General features: G+C 53.2%; 1 protein-coding gene and 1 long non-coding RNA gene across 3 annotated transcripts in view; one reads left to right on the top strand and one right to left on the bottom strand.

The window, feature by feature from the left end:
* The window catches only part of HCN4 (hyperpolarization activated cyclic nucleotide gated potassium channel 4), a 49565-nt gene that overhangs the window by 11245 nt on the left and 20828 nt on the right, over window positions 1-17492 (bottom strand). Inside the window, exons 2-3 of the mRNA XM_031668500.1 lie at window positions 12080-12503; window positions 924-1085 (exon numbers count right to left, since the gene is read on the bottom strand). Coding sequence (XP_031524360.1) covers window positions 924-1085; window positions 12080-12503 — 586 coding nt within the window. The remainder of the gene's footprint in view (window positions 1-923; window positions 1086-12079; window positions 12504-17492) is intronic.
* On the top strand, window positions 4068-16758 carry LOC103885926. Of its 2 annotated transcripts, XR_001904456.3 has the most exons (5): window positions 4068-4205; window positions 6622-6681; window positions 9468-9579; window positions 11086-11186; window positions 15953-16758. It is a non-coding gene; the product is annotated as an uncharacterized LOC103885926 (long non-coding RNA). The 2 variants fall into 2 exon arrangements; XR_004185109.1 differs by lacking the exon at window positions 9468-9579 and having other exon boundaries at window positions 11004-11186.

Genomic DNA, 17492 nt, shown 5'->3' with positions numbered 1-17492 from the left:
AAGACTCTGCCCTATGGCTTCCAAGGCCCCAAGTTCAACTTCTCCCACCCACACTGACCCACTCGCAAGGTTGGAGGGATAGGGTGGTGTCAGCCTCCATCCTGCCTGTCCTCCCCATCGGGACCCCACCTCGGACCAGGATATGTTGGGGGTGGGGGCAGCCCAGCTCTGCTGTTGGAGTAGAAAGTGACCACGCATGATCTGGGAGTGTGCATGAGCTGCAAATAGTACCCTCAAAGGCGTCTGTTTTCTTGGGCTCGGCTTTTTGTTTTTTTATTTTTATTAATTTATTCATTTTGAGACAAGATCTTGCTCTGTTACCCAGGCTGAAGTGCAAGTGAGCTCAAGGGATCCTCCTGTATAGCCGGGACACATGTGCTTGCCACCACACCCGACTAATCTTTTAAAAATAAATTTTATTTATTTTTTGTAGTCAGGGGTCTCCCTATGTTGCTCGGGCTGGTTTACAATTCCTGGGCTGAAGCGACCCTCCTGCCTCGGCTTCCTAAAGCACTGGGATTACTGGTATGAGCCACTGCACCCAGCCTCAGGCTCAGCTTTTAAGGACTTGGCTTCTAAGGGGCAGAGACAGGAGGCCAGGAGCTGCCAGCCCAGCATTGCCACACCTGATACAACCCGAGGCCGCCCAGGTCTTAGTGTCCCTGGTAAAACTAAGATGAAATACTGAGGCTCGCAGTTGCAATGGAGGCTGTGAGAAGGTGGAGGTACCAGCTCCCAACCCAGAGCTGTGAATGGATTCCTGGACTGGAAGCAAGCCATTGGGCCTGTACTGGGTAGAGCTACATGCCCCTCAGCTCTGGGCGGTACTCAGGGTCCTACACGCTGGAAGTCCACATCTCGCCTCCCTACCTCTGGAGAGCCCGCCTATGGCTTAGAGAGAGAACCGGGCTGGGTGCACTCACCACCATGTTGTTGATGGACACCCAGCAGTCATCAGGAAAGTCCTGCAGCATGGGTACCAGGAACTGCAGGCAGCCATCCCAGTGGCAGAGCAGGAGCATCATGCCGATGAGGTTCACGATGCGCACCACGGCACTGGCCAGGTCGTAGGTCATGTGGAAGATCTGCCAGCAGAGGAGGAGAAATTGCCTGGGATAGGTGAGCAGCCAGGAGGACCAGCGGCCCCTTTCTCTGCCCTGGAGCAGGTGGTGGGCACTGCTCTGCATGGACTCTGCAGGGCGCCCGCTCGGTCCAAGTCCAGGCTGGGGGTGGGGTGGGAAGGCATCGGTCCAGGCCTCGGAAGAGGAAGACTGCAGGCTGCAGGGTCCCAGAGGGACATCTCCTGGCATCTGTACAGATGGGGGCTCCTCCTGAAAGGTCTAGACATCGGGACATGTGGAAGGACACCTGGAGCCCCCTGCAGCCTGGAAGTGGGCAGAGAAGCCGCTTTCTCAGCTTGCCTGGGGTGTGAGGACACCAGGGAGAAAAGCTTGCCAGCCTGAGGCTCCTCAGGGAACGAAGGTCTATAGACATGGCAGGCGTGTGTTTCCCTAAACCTATCACTAAATTCTCAAGACCCACACAGGGCAGCCACGGAAGTGCAGAGGAAGCGGCACAGGCTCACAGGCCCCAAGTTCAGGCAGACCTTGATCCCAAGCCCAGGTCCTACCCAGTTCCTACTGTGTAACCTTGAACCTCTCTGATCATGTTTTCTCATCTGGAAAATGGTGATAAAAATTCTTATCTGAGTGGGTTGTCAAAAGGACTAAATTATACATATAAAGTGCTTAGTAATGGGTAGAGGAGTGTTCAATAAATTACAAACCATTATTAATTGATAAGTTGTTATTAATAATTAATCTTCCTGATTGGCTAATATGTATTTGGGGTAATGCTCTCCTTTACAGCACCCTTGACCCCAGCCCACTGCCACCAGCCCCTCTCCACTCCTGCAGCTCCGAGTGGGCGGCTGCAGTGTAGCTGGACAGGGCCAAGGTGGGCATATCCTGCCCCCCCCCCCCAAAGCTACCATGCTGGGGTCCCCTTGGTGACAGGGCAGTGGGGGATGGAGAGGTGGAGGCAAGTCTAGAGGAAAGTCTCTGGAAGCTCTGGCCTTGCTTCTGTGGCTTGGGAGACTTTGGAGTGGGTCTAGCCACCCAGCCCCCATTCTCATCCCTCCGTACTGTTCCCAGGCAAAGACATCCCTCGTGGAGGGGGGCTTGGGTCAAATGTCACAGAGACCTAGTTTAAGCCCATTTCAGATGCAGAAACTAGGCCCAAAGAGACAGAGCCTAGATATGTCAGCCCCTGTCTACTGGTCTTCCAGCTACGGCCCTGTAGCTAGTGGCAGGATGTTCTGATGCTAGTGACCAAAGATGAATACTTTTTGTCCACAGCTCATCACCTGCAGTCACCCCCACCTGTGGCCCCCATCAAGGGCACGACCCTGAAGGTTCCAGCTGCAAAGCTGGGAGTGTTTCCAGGATGAAGTGGACAGCAAAAGCTTCTGGGATCTGGTAGCTTAAGCTTGCCCCACCATTTCCCCATGGCCCTGGTGACAGAGAGGACAACAGTGCCACACCTGACCATAGACATGAAATTCCACAGCCACCCTCTATTCAAACTCACAAAAATCCTTTGCTGAAGATATTGTTCATCTGTTTTATACCAAGGCTCAGAGAAGTAAAGGAACTTGCCGGAGATCACAGTGGCAGTGAAAAGACCACATGTAGCCAGGTCTGCCCGATTCTGAGGCCTGCAGCCACCATATTAGATTGTTAGATTGACCTAGTGAGGAAAGGGTAACTCTCAGTAGTTCCATTTTGTGGATAAAACAACTCAAACCCAAAGTGGCTGAATGACGTGCCCAGATTCACACAGCAAGCTGGGTCTGAGGCCAAGCGGGACTTCCCAGCTTCTCGCCTCCCCAGGCCCTGCAAACAGTGCAATGGTGTAGACGGTGCTGTGTGCCCTGCAGCCCAGCACCACTGGGGCACAGACCAGCTCTGGGGTTGTCAGCATTTGAGCTCCTGGCTAAGCTGACACTGTTCAGCATCTGCCATGGCCTGGAAGGAATGGTGGGCCCTAGAGAGCAGGCCGGTCTGTGGCTGGGCTAGAGCCTGGGTCTGTGACGCAGACCAGATCTGATTATGAAGCTAGTGTCTCTGGTCCATTCTCTGCGGCTGGTCGTGCTCAGGCACCTGTATCCTGAGACAGTGAGGCTCTCCCCTGCAGGTCCCTGAGCACCAGAGCCCCCAGCACCAGCTGGGGGGAAGATCCCACTTTTGCCTCCTTAACACTTAGGTGAATGTGACATGTCTATGACCTTGGGCAAATCCTAACCTTTCTAAGTCTTGGTTGTCCAGGATGCCACTAGCTCCCCAGCTCGCCCAACTCCCTGGTGTCTGAGCTAAGACACCAGGGGCTTGGGGAGGGCGAGTGGCACAGCACCATTCACAGTCTCAGAGCCGGCCATCCTCCACACCTGCCTCCCCACCACCACAACTCAGCTTCCCCCGCAAACAAGCTAGACATCTGCCCCCTGCTTTGCAAGGCTGCTTGTGAATTAAACTAGCTAACAAAGTGCTCTCTGCACACCCATCACAGATGCAAGGGTGGGGTCATTATGATTAAGCTCCTTCACTTCCCAGTTGCTAAGGACTGCACTTTTGTGTCCCTCCCACATTCCTATGTTGAATTCCTAGCCCTGGATGTGATGGCATTTGGAGATGAGGTCTTCGGAGGGTCATCAGGTCATAAGTTAGCACCCTCATGAGTGGGATGAGTGCCCTTATAAAAAGAGACCAGAGATGACCTCTCTTTGTCCTGTGAGGGCACAGGGAGAAGGCAGCCATCTACAAGTCAAAAAAAAGAAAAAGAAAAAAAGAAGGCCTCACCAGAAGCCCCCGTGCTGGCACTCTCAACCCAGACTTCCAGCCTCCAGAGCTGTGGGAAGCAGTGTTTGTTATTTCAGTCCCCCAGCCTCTGGTGTTTATGTTGTCACAGCCTGAGCTGACTGAGACACCAGCCTTCAGAACCCAGCCCTCTGCCACAGACAGGAAAGCTGTGCAGGAGGCCAAGGGCGCAGAAGGCAGAGACGGGGGCCCATGGGGGCAGAACGGCAGCCTCCCCGAGGCACATGGCCTAGTGCTGAGCTGGGGTAATGAGGCAGGCCTGCCCCAGGGTTGGAGAGTCCAGGACAAGGTGCAAATCAAGTTCCACAAGCCACAGATTTGGATAAAGTCGTAAGTCAAGCCAACAAAGGAAAATATATTCTGTTCTCCTACCTTGACAGAAGGCACCATCATAACGCCCTGGAGGGTCAGGCTTGAAATGAGAGCTCTTAGAAAACCACTCCAGAGCACAGCCCACCTCCCTTCTCTTCCCTGACTGTGCCCCCCAGCAGGGGACCCTGGCCCACAGCCAAGCCACATCCATGCCACTCCTGTGAACAGTCACTTGTAAGTGGGTCAAGGGGTGGGCATAGAGGCAGGATGGTCCCCTCAGGACACAGCCTGGGAAGGGCCCTGCACAGGCCCTGGCAGCAAGCTTAGAGGTGTCTGTGCCAGGAAGGCTGGGTACTCAAGTGTGGTCAAAAAAGAGCTGCAAAGAGCCCCCAGACTCCTCACTGTGAGAAGAGGAGCCCTCCGGAGTGTGGGCCAGTGGGGCCTTTCTTCCCTTCTTTCCTGGCAGTACCCTCAGGGAGACCCAAATGTCTATGCCATGTCCCCTGGAAATCAGCCTGTGTCAGTACCCAAGAAAGCCCCCTCCCTATGGGGCAGGGAGGAAAGTCTTGCCCTTGCTTGCCCAGAGCTCACAGTCTGGCTGGGGAAGGAAGCCACACCCAGGAAAGGGACTTGGGAACATGTATATAGAAACCCAGCAACAGAGCAAGGCAAGCAGGGCACAATGGGGAGGTCAGTAGAGAGGCTGGTTCAGGCTCTGAGCAGCCCAGATGTTGCTGTGGGGCTGGACAGCACAGCTGGTAGCAGAGCCCACAGCCACAAGCATGCCGTTCTCCTCCCACCCCTGGCTTGTCAGGGCAGCAGGAATTCTGCTGAAAGTCTCTTTAGTTGTGGAGGGTATCAAAGTCTAGGGCATCTCTGGAAGCACCCTGAGTGGGGTCTCCCTGGCTAAAGGGCTCCCCAGGATGCAACTGTGTTGCCCCCATCACAAGGGGCTGTGGAGGTCGGCAATGCTCCTCCTCTGCTGGAGGCAACCTTCCCTGTGCTCCTCTTTCAAGCCCTGGGATACCCCAGTTCCTTGCTTCTGTCATGCCTGAGACACACAGGTGGACACTAAGAGTAACACAAATTGGCTCATATGTCCAGCTGTCTCGGTCTATCTCTACATGATACATCCAAAACCTGTTTCCATCTCACAACTGGTGCCGCTGTTGGTGAGGCTGAGCAACAAAAACCCACCAGCCAGCTGTGAGTGTCTCACCCCTCCCCACATCCCATCCACCAGCAATCCAGGTGGTTTTGGCTCTACTGCCAAAGTGGACATCTCAAAGCCATTTACTTCCCTCCAATCCCAATATGACCCCAATCTAAACACCCCCAAGATGACGGCCCCATCTCTTGATGAAGCTCCCCACCCCTCCAAGCCATTCTCCACCAAGCAGCTAGAAAGACCTCTTGGAGACATAAATCAGAACATGTCACCCTCTTACCATAAACCTTCCAATGACTTCCCACTGCACCCGTGAATACACTCCAACTGCCGACTGTGGCCCTCAGCATCCTGGCTCCCAACTACCAGCCTCCTCGACTCTGCCCAAGGCCATCTCTGGCCACAGAGGTGTCCTTGAACGCCCCAGGCCAGTTCACGCTTGCCCCAGGCCCTCAGTACTGGGCTTGCTCTTCCATCTGCCTGCGTGCTGCCTCCAGCTCCTTCTTGTCATCCTGTCTTGGCTCAAAAGCCACTTCCATGGAAAGGAAGGACACCGGATCTCTGTGTGTGACACAGCCAAGGGCCCTCCCTTCCCTTTCTCACCGTGACTCTTCACCCTGATATATTTTCTTCTTCCCGGAGTTCTCACCATCTGAAATGACAGTCACTGACTTGCATGCTGCTGCGTGAGGCAGGGCTCTGCTCTATTTCTCACTTCTGTGTTCCTCCATGCTTAGCACAAACAGGCATCAAACATGTCTGCTGATTGCCTGAATAAATGTGGGTACATCTAAATGAATGAGTGGGTACCATATGGGAGCTCAGGGAAGTCTCCAGGCATGGCTAGAAAGAGTCCCAGACTGTCACAGGCCACAGTAACTGCTCCTTTGGACAGATCATGCTGGGCCTTAAAGACAGAGCATCGAGGGTGGCACGTTTTCCTTCAATGACTTCCTTTCCTTCTGTATTACCTTTTTCTTTTCATTACTCCTTTTCTTCTAAGATCAGGTCCTTGTCTAATTTTGCCTTTATTGTGATCTCAGCAATGAACATGGCACAGAGCATGTGGTAAGGTTTCAGGAACTGAGAAGGGCTTCGCGATGAAGGTGAAGGCGATGGTGACAGTGACGAGAATGATGGTGGTCAGCAGGGCTCCTGCTAGTGTAGACAGTGGAAGAACAAAAAGGTACCCGCTGTGGGCAGATGCAGCCCACAGGGAACCTGCCCTTGTCCCTGTGGGAATAACCAAGGTGCCTTCTCCTGCAGGGGGGACACAGACTTCCACGTCCTACTGAGAGCATGGTGGTGGTGAAGCCTGGGACTGCGGTGAGGAGCAGTGTGGGCACTGGGGTGGTGGGTGCAGGTGGGAGGGCTGGAGAGGCTTGTTTCAGATGGTTTTTAGACACCACAAAGCTGAAGCACCAACAATGCACAGTCTGAGCCGCCTGGGAAGAGCTGGTGGGGGCAAATCCATTCAGGTTAGGGGGTAGCCTAGATTTGAGGACACTCACCTCACCTGTACCACTCTCCAGCACCCAGGACGTGGTTGCTGAGAACAAGGCTGGACGTTGCTGGGAGAGGCTGCTAAACACTGGTGTGTCCCCACTGTTGGCTGGGGCCACAGGCCACCTGAGAGTCAGTTGCACCAGGCAAATATTTGCCTTGCTCTTTATATTTCATTAGAACTCCCTCTTACGATGTTAGTTCTGACTGCAGGGGTTGAGCACCTTCATTTCCAGGCCACTGCAAGCCTTGCCAGTCAGGTGGTCCAGGCAGCTCACTCTGCCACACATGGAACTTGGGGAAGCCCTGCTCTCACACTTTCTGCAGTTTCTCACCTGCAGTGCAAGGACAGAGCCACACATCTTTCACCTTGGGTGGAAACTGCCTTTTCCACCCCGAGCCTCAGTTTCCTCATCTGTGGAATGGGTCAGTAATTGCCAGCTCTCAGGGCTATCACAGGGGTCAGGTGAGATCATAGCCACCACTGGCACATGGTAGGCACTCAGGATACGTTGGTTCCTTTCCTTCCCTCTCTTTCCCAGCCCTCCAAACAAAGAGCTGATTTCTCAGTTCCGAGGGGAGACCAGAAATGAGAGGTCAGGCTGCTCTGTTTCCACCAAGGCCTCTTCCTGGGGCCCGATTGAATCCCCTCCTCTGGATTCACTTTCTCCTCATGGAAGAAGAGCTTCCACCTGTGTCTCAAGAACAAGCGTCTGCATTGAAGACAACAACCCCAGGCCTGGCAGAACAGGCTGCTGCATATGCATCCCGGGTGCAGCCTGAAGGCAGCTGCACTGAGGGTCATGCCAGGTCCCTTCCTGGGTGCAGGAGACAGGGCCAGTACCCACGCCCCAGGACCTCTCCTCATGTCATCACTTCTCGCAGATGCCAAGCACCTGATTCTGAGATGAGGCAACCAAGGCCCACAGGACAAGGGGACTCATCAGAGGCCACACAGCAGCCCCAGCTGGCCTCCTGCCTCCAGCCCCTCTTTGGCCACTTCAGGTTGCTGAGGAAGAGGAGAGGCTTCTGGGATGGGTCACTGGAGTGCTGGGCCTTGCAGGGTAACATCCAAAGAGGGGTAACCGTGGTTTCTAACAATAGCCTCCATGCCTGGAATAAGCTCACACCTCGGAGGGAGGGAGGGAAGAGGCGTGGCTGGAGAGGCTCAGGAGGGAGTCTGCTGACCCAGATCACCCAGGATGGAGGCAAGAGGCTGACGTCCTCCAAGATGGTGGTCCATACCTGCCCTAGACCACTCCACTCACGCTGACTCACAAGACTGCCTGACTGCCACCAACACTTAGGAGATCTCCTGGGCACCTGTTCTGGGCCCGGCTGGGGGAGGCAGTTGAAGCCTGGGGTCAGAGGTCTAGCTTCTTGCAGCTTCACCAGGCAGCCTGGGGCAAGCTTTCCCCAGTCTGTGGGAGGCAAGCTCCCCAGCCCCACCGCAGGGATCCTCCTTCGCATCCTGTGAGCTACAACAAGGTCTTCAGGATCAGCTAACATGAATCTTGCCAAGGCAGATGGAGCTGGGGACTGGGCCCCAGGGAGCCACAGCTTCAGAGAACATCAGCATGTACCTGACAAGTGGGGAAACTGAGGCCCAAAGGAGGAAAGAGATTCATAGACGGACTTGAAAAAGATTAGGCCAGGGTTTTCTGTGCTAAATACGCCTCTCCTCAGCTCTCACACGGACCTAGGGCTTCAAATGGTCTTTCTGCTGCTGCCTCTGGGCCAAGCGGAGGTGGGAGATGCCCCTGGGCTGGAGTGGCCGGCTATGGTCCTGGAGACAGGGTTTCTGGGGCCAGCTGGGAAACTCCAGTCCAATCTCAGGGGTCCAGTGAGAGCCCTAGGCTGGGCGGTGTGCCCGGCAGAAACTAGCTCAAAGCAATTTTCTCCCCAGCTGGTAGGAGAGAGAAAGGTTTGCGTGTGGAAGGTTGAGAGTCATCCATCTGGCCTCCTGGGATCTCCTTCCTGCACATGAGATGGGGCGGCATGTCTAGTTCAGAGGCCTGACCCAAGGTGTCCTGGGGCCTCTGCCTCCCCCAGAGAAAGGCCAGGACCACACCTGACCAGTTCTGGCTGCCCAAGAGGGTGGCTAGGCCAGGGTGGCAGTGGGGACAGGAGCCCTGGGCCTGACCTCCCAGGATGCGTAATGTGGGGACGTGAAAGACAAGCTTAGCTCCAACCCAGGACTCACCCTGTCCAGCCTCTGGCATCTCTGCCAACTCCTACAAAAGACCACAGCCCCCAGGCCCTGGAGGAGTAAGGTTGGCCCCTGGGAGGCTGAGGCCTGGAGACACAAATGGATGCCAGTGGAGGGAAGGAGCTGGCATGTCTCTGCTTTTCCTGGCAGTCTAGCTGTGGGTCCAAGACATGCAGAAGGTTGGGGGTTTCTCAGGGTCTGAGGGAGCCAACCTGTCCTACATTTCCACCTGGGACGGAAACCAGGAGACAAGTGTGTCAGGGCATAAGGGGAAACACGCCTCCATCCTTCCTTCACAGTCCCTCAGCGTGGACCCAGCCGCCACCCTCCAGAGTCACTGTCCCCTCTTAGCCCTCAGCTCAGACCATCTGCCACATCTCTGCACATCTCTGTCCCACAGGCACCTCCAACTCGACCTGTCGCACAGATCTCCTCCCCTGCCGCTGCCCTCCCACTCTCTGCTAGTGGTCATCCTAGTCCTTTGATCCCAGCCCCCACCCAGGACAGCACAGGTGGGTGCCCGGCAAGCACTTGCAGGACTGAATGAAGTCCAGTCCCCCATGGAGGCACCCCAGCCATGAAAGGAAACAATCATAGAATCAAAGTCATTCTCTTTCCATCTGAGAAAGCGGGAAGTGCATGGAACCGGGAGACAGGAGGCCTAGGCCAAAAGCCCTACCACTGGGGCGGCTGGCCTTTCGGATCTTCAGTTTCCTCACTTGACATATGAGGATCATAAATCTTGCCCTGTTTCTCTTGCCAGCTAGGTGTGAGGAACCAAAGAAATGTTACTAAGACAACTTGGTGGGGAGGGAGGTGTGTGTGTATATGTGTGTGTGTGTGTGTGTGTGTGTGTGTGTGTGTGTATATATATCATAAATATACAGGCGCCCACCACCACACCCAGCTAATTTTTTTGTATTTTTAGTAGAGACACAGTTTCACCATGTCGGCCAGGTTGGTTTTGAACTCCTGGCCTCAAGTAATCTACCCATCTTGGCCTCCAAAAGTGCTAGGATTATAGGCGTGAGCCACCACGCCTGGCCAGGAGGGACACATATTAAACAGTTCTTCTGCAGCAGGCTTCATGCTAAGGCTTTATAAACATCAGGTACAACTTACACCCATTTTGCAGATAAAGAGACTGAGGCACAGAGAGGCAAAGTGGACCCAAAGCTACATGCTAGGCAGCGTGGAGCCAGATTTTAACTTGGGTCTTAAAAGTGCCATTCCACTACACCGGGGTGGGACAGCCCACACTATGTGCTGAGGGCCAAGAAAGTTAGCTGGATTCTGCCCCAGTTCTACCAGAGGTCTAACTGCATGACGTTGGGAGAGTCACGGCCCCTATCTGTTAGCATCAGTAATGCAAATTTGCCAAGCCAAAGAGAATTTCTGCCATGGAGCGATGCTGCCAAACTGGTGCACACACTTCTCCCGTGGCACATGTGTTCACGACGCCTCTGACCTGAATCTGCCCGTGCCTCTACCATCAGCCACAGGGGCTGCCAGCCGAGGCCCAGGCTGCTGTTGGGGGTGAGGGTGGGGGGCTTCATGTCCTGAGCATGGGAACTTCTGCCCAGGCAAGCAGGGGTCCTGGAGGCTGGGAAGTCAGCCACACGGCACAGGGATGGAGTGGGAAATGGCCCTCCATGGAAGCCTGTTCCACCCACAGACTGCCCAGCCCCAAGGTGGGCTATCTCACAGAGAGTGAGCCCTCCAGGCTGGCCTGCCTGCCACTGCTGCCAAGTCATGTAACCTGGGTGGGTGGCAGACACAGACCGAAGCACTTGGCAAGGTCAGCTGCTCTTCCTCCCAGCAAAGCCCTTAGCTCCTCTGCTGCAGACGACTGCTTCAGCCCATGGATGAGTGAAGTTTGTTCAGAACGGAGCTGGCCCGCCCAGTTCTTTTTCAATGTTTTATTTTCCTCCTGTAGCCAGTGTTCACAGCCCCTAGGATCCCTTTACAGTATCTGAACACAAGACTCTAGCCTGCCTGCGTGATTTCACTCTCTACAGCCAGTGGCCGCACCTTTTGTCAGAGGCCTGCCCGGGCTGCTGGAAACTGCTTTGGCTGCAAGTGCTGAGGGCTAGCAGTGCCTTGAACCAGTGACTGACAGGTAAGGGGATATAAACATTCCAACTCCCTTGCCCTGACTGGGACAGCTCCAAGGTGTGGCGCACACTATCCTCGGATCCCACAGGGCTGAGGCAAACAGCCCTCCACAGAACACCCTCCAATGTCCAACTACTGCTTGGCTTTCTGCCTTTCCCTGTCCCTCTCCCCCACCCCCTTACCAGATTTTCCTGGGAATGCATCCCAAAAACATCACTTTCATGCAAATCTTTGTCTCAGGGTCTGCTCAGGAAGAACCCAAACTAAGATAGTTGCCAACAAAATTTGTACAAAAATCCAGATTTCCGTTTCTCATAATGCTGTAGAACTAGCAACCCTGGGCCCATTCCCACTTAAACAAAATTTAGCTGGAGCTGCATAGAGGCCATCCAATATAGACGGAGATGTTCTCTAGTTCTTCTCATCCACCACACTGTCTACTGTTCCCCAACTGGCCCTTTTCACCCCATCCCTTTTCCCTGCCTGTCCCCAACAAGCTTATGGATTTACAAACCCTACAACATAACGCAGTGGTTAATAATGTGGGCTCTGGAGGTGATCGGCTTAAGTTCACATTCCAGGTTCACAAATTACTAATCATGCAACCTTGTATAAGTCACTTAATCTTTCTGTCTCTCTGTTTCTTCATGTGAAAAATGAGTATATACATGTACCTATATGGTTCCCTCTATAGCTGTTACAGACTTCACTGAGATACTGCATGTAAAGTATCCAGCACATAAGAAGTCAAGAAATTACTAGTATTTGTCCTCTTAGAGCAGGTGTGCCTGCCACAATCTGACAGCCCATGTTCAATTATCTGAGGTTCCCTGCCAGTTCCTCACTCCCTCTGTGGGGAGTGGCCTTTCCCCCAAGAGGTTTGCACTGACCACTCACCTCTTCCCACTGGTGAATATATCGAATGAGGCGGGAGAGGCGTAACAAGCGTAAGAGGCTGAGGATCTTCGTGAAGCGGACGATGCGCAGGGCCCGGGCAGTCTTGTAGACCTCCGAGTCGATGCGTGTCTCCACAATGAGGAAGATGTAGTCCACGGGGATGGAGGAAATGAAATCTACCATGAACCAGCTTTTCAGGTACTTCATTTTAATCCGCTGTGGGTCCAGGATGATCTCTGTGTTGTCCTCCACCACGATCCCTGTGCGGAAGTTGAGGACCAAGTCGATGAGGAAGAATGTGTCTGACACCACATTGAAGACAATCCAGGGTGTGGTGTTCTCATCCTTGAAGAAGGTGATGCCCACAGGAATGATGATCAGGTTTCCCACCATCAGCAGCAGCATGGTCAGGTCCCAGTAAAATCTGCCCAGAGACACAGGGGTCAGTCGCCAGGAGGATAGAGAGGACAAGTTACAGACTAAGGGAGGAAGATCTGAGGGACAGCATCTGGGAGAGAGAAGTCTTGGCAGGTTCCGAGACAGGAAGATAGGCACATGGGTACCAGGGCAAGATGTGAAGACTGGCACAGGGAATGACACAGCAAGAGGCTCTTCATTCACTAAGGATACCCTCCGTGCTGCCCTCCTGTGAGTTCCCACAACCCCCAACAACAAGCTTCCTCCTCCTATCCCCACCCCATAGTGAGAGTCAGGCTGAAATGCAAATCAGTGACACTCAGAGAGAAGCAAGAGGCTGTTTCAGCAAAAGGAGCAGCTCACCCCACACCACCCCAGGCTCAGGCGAGGCTGCCCCATCCTCCCTGAGGGTCAGCTGTGGCTTGAGAGGGGCTGTCAGGGAGACATTCCACAGACCATGACCAAAGAGCAGGGGAGGTGCAGACACAACTCAGGCACCTGGGAGGCAGGAGGCCCAGGCTCCAGCCCCAGCTTTGTCATCAACATGTTGTGTGACATCCAATAGGGCCTCCCTACTCTGGGCCTCAGTTTCCTCACTGTGTAATGAATCCTATCATTCTGATCTGGCCCTCTCCCACACTGGTTCTCTGGCATCTCCCTTTAGTCCACTCCCCTATAATCAGAAAATGTCTGACCATCTCCTTCCCTCAGAGGTTTGCATCCTAACGTGGGGGTGTGGAGGGGGAGAGATAGCTTCAAAACAAGAATTAATGGGGGGATTTCAGGCACTAGTGAGGTACCACTCAATGTGATAGAAAGAGACCAGCCCAGGGCCTCCAGAATCATTTCTCCTAAGGCCTCAGGCACCTTCAAGTCATTCGTAGAGGGAGCCTCAGGGCAAAGCCTCAGAGAAGTTGAGCAGCATGAGGAGGAGGCACAATGCCAACTCACAGGTCTGCGCTGGGTTTCTCCCAACTCATCAAGCAGGGGGCCTTCTGGAGTGTGAAACAACACAGGTGGCCAAGACCCCAATCCAGAAGGCATGGCCAATTGTTCCCAGGGACCCTGCCCAAGTACCAGCCATACCAGGGCTGGCCCCAAGACCAAAAACTTGCACTGCAGAGCTGTCTCCCTCTGCTATTAATTTAGACGTTTACACAATAACAGATAAAGGTATTAAGTCACGCAGAAATAAGCATGTCTTCTCCCAGGAGAAATAACTTTCCTACCATCTTTGATTCTTTACTGCAGGGAAGCCGGGAGGAAGGAAGTGGGAAAGAAAGCGATAAGCTTTCCTGGAGTCTTCAGAGGGTCTCACTGTAAACCAAAGTGCCCCTGCCTGCAGAGTTCCAGGTTGCAAAGAAATTACTTCAGAGCAAATTGTTCGTTTGTTTGCCAGACTCAAAATGGGGCTGTGAGTCAAGGAGAGGGTAGGACCTGTTTCGCTGAAGGTGGGTGAGATGGCTGTCCTACATCACGCTGCGTGGCGAAGGGCAGTTTCCAGAGAGTCAGCTTTCTGCAGCTCCTTTGAAAGCCAAGCTCTCCACAGCCTCAAGACAGGGCCTTATGGGGGATAAGGCTGGATGCCAAGAGGCCAACTTCAGCTTCTCCCTATCCCATGACCCACCACTCCCTCCTGTGGCCCCAGTACCCGTATGCCAGCTGAGAGAACCCAACTAAGGCCTGAGGACCCACCCTCAGCTTCACACTTCACTACAAAGAATACAGCACATCTGCTAATGAGTCATGGGCCCCAGGAGAATGGTTTCAGCACCTACGGGGTGCCCTAGAGCCATGCATGCTCTACCCAGCCACATGGAGCTCACTCAAAGACAGCTGTGTACACTCATTAGATGCCACATGCAGGTATCCCCATTCACATGCACAGCGCACAAACACCCCTCTATACACTCTGCTGTCATCCCTCTTCATTTAATCTCTTGGGAAAAACAAAAGAAAACAAATTTTTTTAACTGTGCATAGAAAGGCCACTGAGGGCCATGTGGCCCTCCGTACATAAAGCTAATAATACACCCAGGCTACAGGAGTTTCTAAAATTAACAGAGCGGATGCAAGGCGGCTGGGAATGCTGACTCGGGCGGGCCTGCCACTCCAACGGGTTTCTACACTCTCCCCAGCTCTAGTTCCCTCAATTACAGTCCAAATTTGAGACAGTAATTAACAGGAGAATGTTTGCATTTAGTGGTCTTCATAAAACCAAATTGCATAAGGCAAAAACACCCATTTCCTCGCACTCTGACTAATGGTTTCAATCTTGAGCTTCCAGATGCTCAGGGATATTTCCAGCACTCGATCTGGGCTGGGGTCGGGATCCTGGATCATTCTTTCCCACAAACCACTACCCTGGAACATCAGAGAGCTGCTGGACAGTATAATATGGTGGGAGGAGGGATGGGCCCTGGAGTCAGCCAACCTGGGTTCGATTCCTGCTCCATGGTTTACTAGCAAGTCACCTTACCATGCCACACCTCCGTTTTCTTATCTGCTCAATGAGGATAACCACAGTACCTGACTAGTAGCACTGTCATAAGGAGGAAATCAACTGATTTCTGTCAAATGCTCTGACCTATGCCCAGCTATGTTATGAAACGAGTACATAAATCATTCAAATCAATAAATTTGCAGGAAAGAGGTAAGAGGTAGGAAGATCAAATCTCCCAGAGAAGAGCCAGAGCAAAACATCTGCTAGGAGTGGGATCACAGAGGAGCCTGTAATAGACCCAGGAGAGTCAGTAGCAAGAGGCAAGGGCTTGCCTTTGAGGCCATATGCACATATATACATGCATGCACATGTGCCCCCAGCAATCAGATGACAGACCTATTTGCCTCAGCACACAGATGCCCTCACCTCCAGAGACTCATGGTCTGGTCAGAGCACAAGGCTTGGATAGAAGGCAGTTGGGCAATGGTGTAAGAAACCACCCAAATGAGCCCAGGTATCCATAAAAATGGTATCCCGGTGGCCTAGAAGGGTGAGGCCAGGAAAGTGCTTCTGGAGGAGGCAAGAGGGGTTGGGCTTTGGGAGCTGCCCTTGGCTTCCTGGACTACCTTTCCTTACTCCTTGCCAGATGCTTGCACAGATCTCCGAAAGCCAGGCCCTGACAGAACCAGATATGACATTCAGCACCACGGACAGCGCCCAGCACACCTGCCAGCCCCCGTTCAGTGGGCTTAGCCAGGGTAACCTGGCAACAGCTTCTGTACTGCATCCTCAGCTTGCTGGCCCCTCTTCATTTCCAATCCTGCTGGTCAGAAGCATCGCAAGTGACTCCTTAATATCTCTGGGCATTTTTATTGGGGGCTCCTTGGTGACTGAAAAGTCTTTATTCATAAAGACTCCAAAACACTTCACATGTATAGAGCACTTACTTTGGTTTTCCATGCATTACTTCATTTATCCCTCACACTAGCACTGTGGCTGCTGTTATTTTACAGATGATGATCTGGAGGCTCAGAGAGAAGTGTCTGCCCTAGACTACACAGCTCGTGAGAGACAGACGCAAGATTAAGAGAAGTCTCTGGGACTGCAGAGTTTGAGTTCTTGGGGTTGTGGGTACCCTAGAGGGATGTGGGAGGCAGACACGCCTTTCTGACACTTTTGCATCACAGTGGAAAGGCAGCCTACCACAGCAGTGCGGCCCCTGCCCCCGAGACAAAACAGAAGAGAAGACTGCAAAGAGGATTTGGGGGGCCCATGCTCCTGATGCTAGGGCTGTCTGAAGTAGAGGAAGTAGCACGCCTCTCAAGTGCTAAAGGCACCTTGGCCATCAGCAGTCACTCAGTCATGGTTGCACATGTCCTACAGAAGGGAAAACGAAGGCTCACAAAGGAAGGAAGAGTAACATTTCCAAAGCCTCAAGCTGGATGCCCAATGCTCCCTTATCACCTGGCCACCCCTAGAATCACTCATGAATAAATCTCACAATCTAGGGTGTGAATCCATGGTGGTCGGTGTCACGCCCTGACAAGGAAGCACGGGGCAGTCAGGCTCAGATATCCTGGAGTTGGCACATGCCTGAATTAGGGGCCCTAGTCTCTCCAAATCCAGAGGACCCTCCTCCAGCCCAGTGCCCTTTAAGTTGACAGGAGTCCTGGCCAGCAAGACACCAACTGGGCTCTGGAAGCCCCAGCAGCCCCAGGCTCCCAGACCTGTCTTATCTCCTTACTTCCTACCTGGACCAATGGGTCCACCCAGGCAGGCAGCCTATAGGCTGACACTGGAGGGGCAGGTCCCATATGCAGAAAGAATGGGGGATAGCAAAAAGTCAAGCAGCCCATTACACCGATACCTGGAAATTTCATGTTTTGGTGTGAGAGGAAGTTCATAGCCTAAGGGAGCTGAGGAAGACACGAGGAGGTGACTGACCCTGAACTCGGGACCTCAAGGACTAGACTAAGGGCCCTGTCCTTCCCTGGAGGCCAAAAAGGATGGGAAGGGTGACAGAATGAAAGTAGGAAAAGTGGAGGTCCCAGCTGGGGATGACCTCCTTCAACCTCTTCTTGTCCACACACACCCATGCTTGCCTTTGAGGCCATATGCACATATATACATGCATGCACATGTGCACATGCACAGACATGAACATGTATACACACATGCACACCGACATGCAATACCATGAATACATTTTTTTGTAAACACACTCTTGTCTTTTGCCCTCCTACATGCATCCATTTTTACACATGCATACTTTCTTGCATACATTTTGGCACAAATGATATCCATTGGGAATCCTGTCAGCTGGAAGAAGAATGTCACTGTTTTGTCATTAAAATATTTTCCACCTTTCAAGCTAGCTCTTCAACTCTGACCACTGAAGCCTCTGCACAGCCTGAGTCTTGGTTTTAGCTCTCCTAAAACACCATGGGCTCCTGGAGGACAGGGGCCTTGTCTCAGACACCCATGTCCCTGCAGTGCTGACTATAGCCCATGGGTCTCCATGCTTTCTCCCAGGTGAACAGCACACTCAGTGCC

The sequence above is a fragment of the Papio anubis genome, chromosome 7, assembly GCF_008728515.1.
Source record: "Papio anubis isolate 15944 chromosome 7, Panubis1.0, whole genome shotgun sequence".
Lineage (NCBI taxonomy): Eukaryota > Metazoa > Chordata > Mammalia > Primates > Cercopithecidae > Papio > Papio anubis.
The sequence above is the reverse complement of the archived record's forward strand: the minus strand, read 5'-3'. Positions and strand labels throughout refer to the sequence as shown.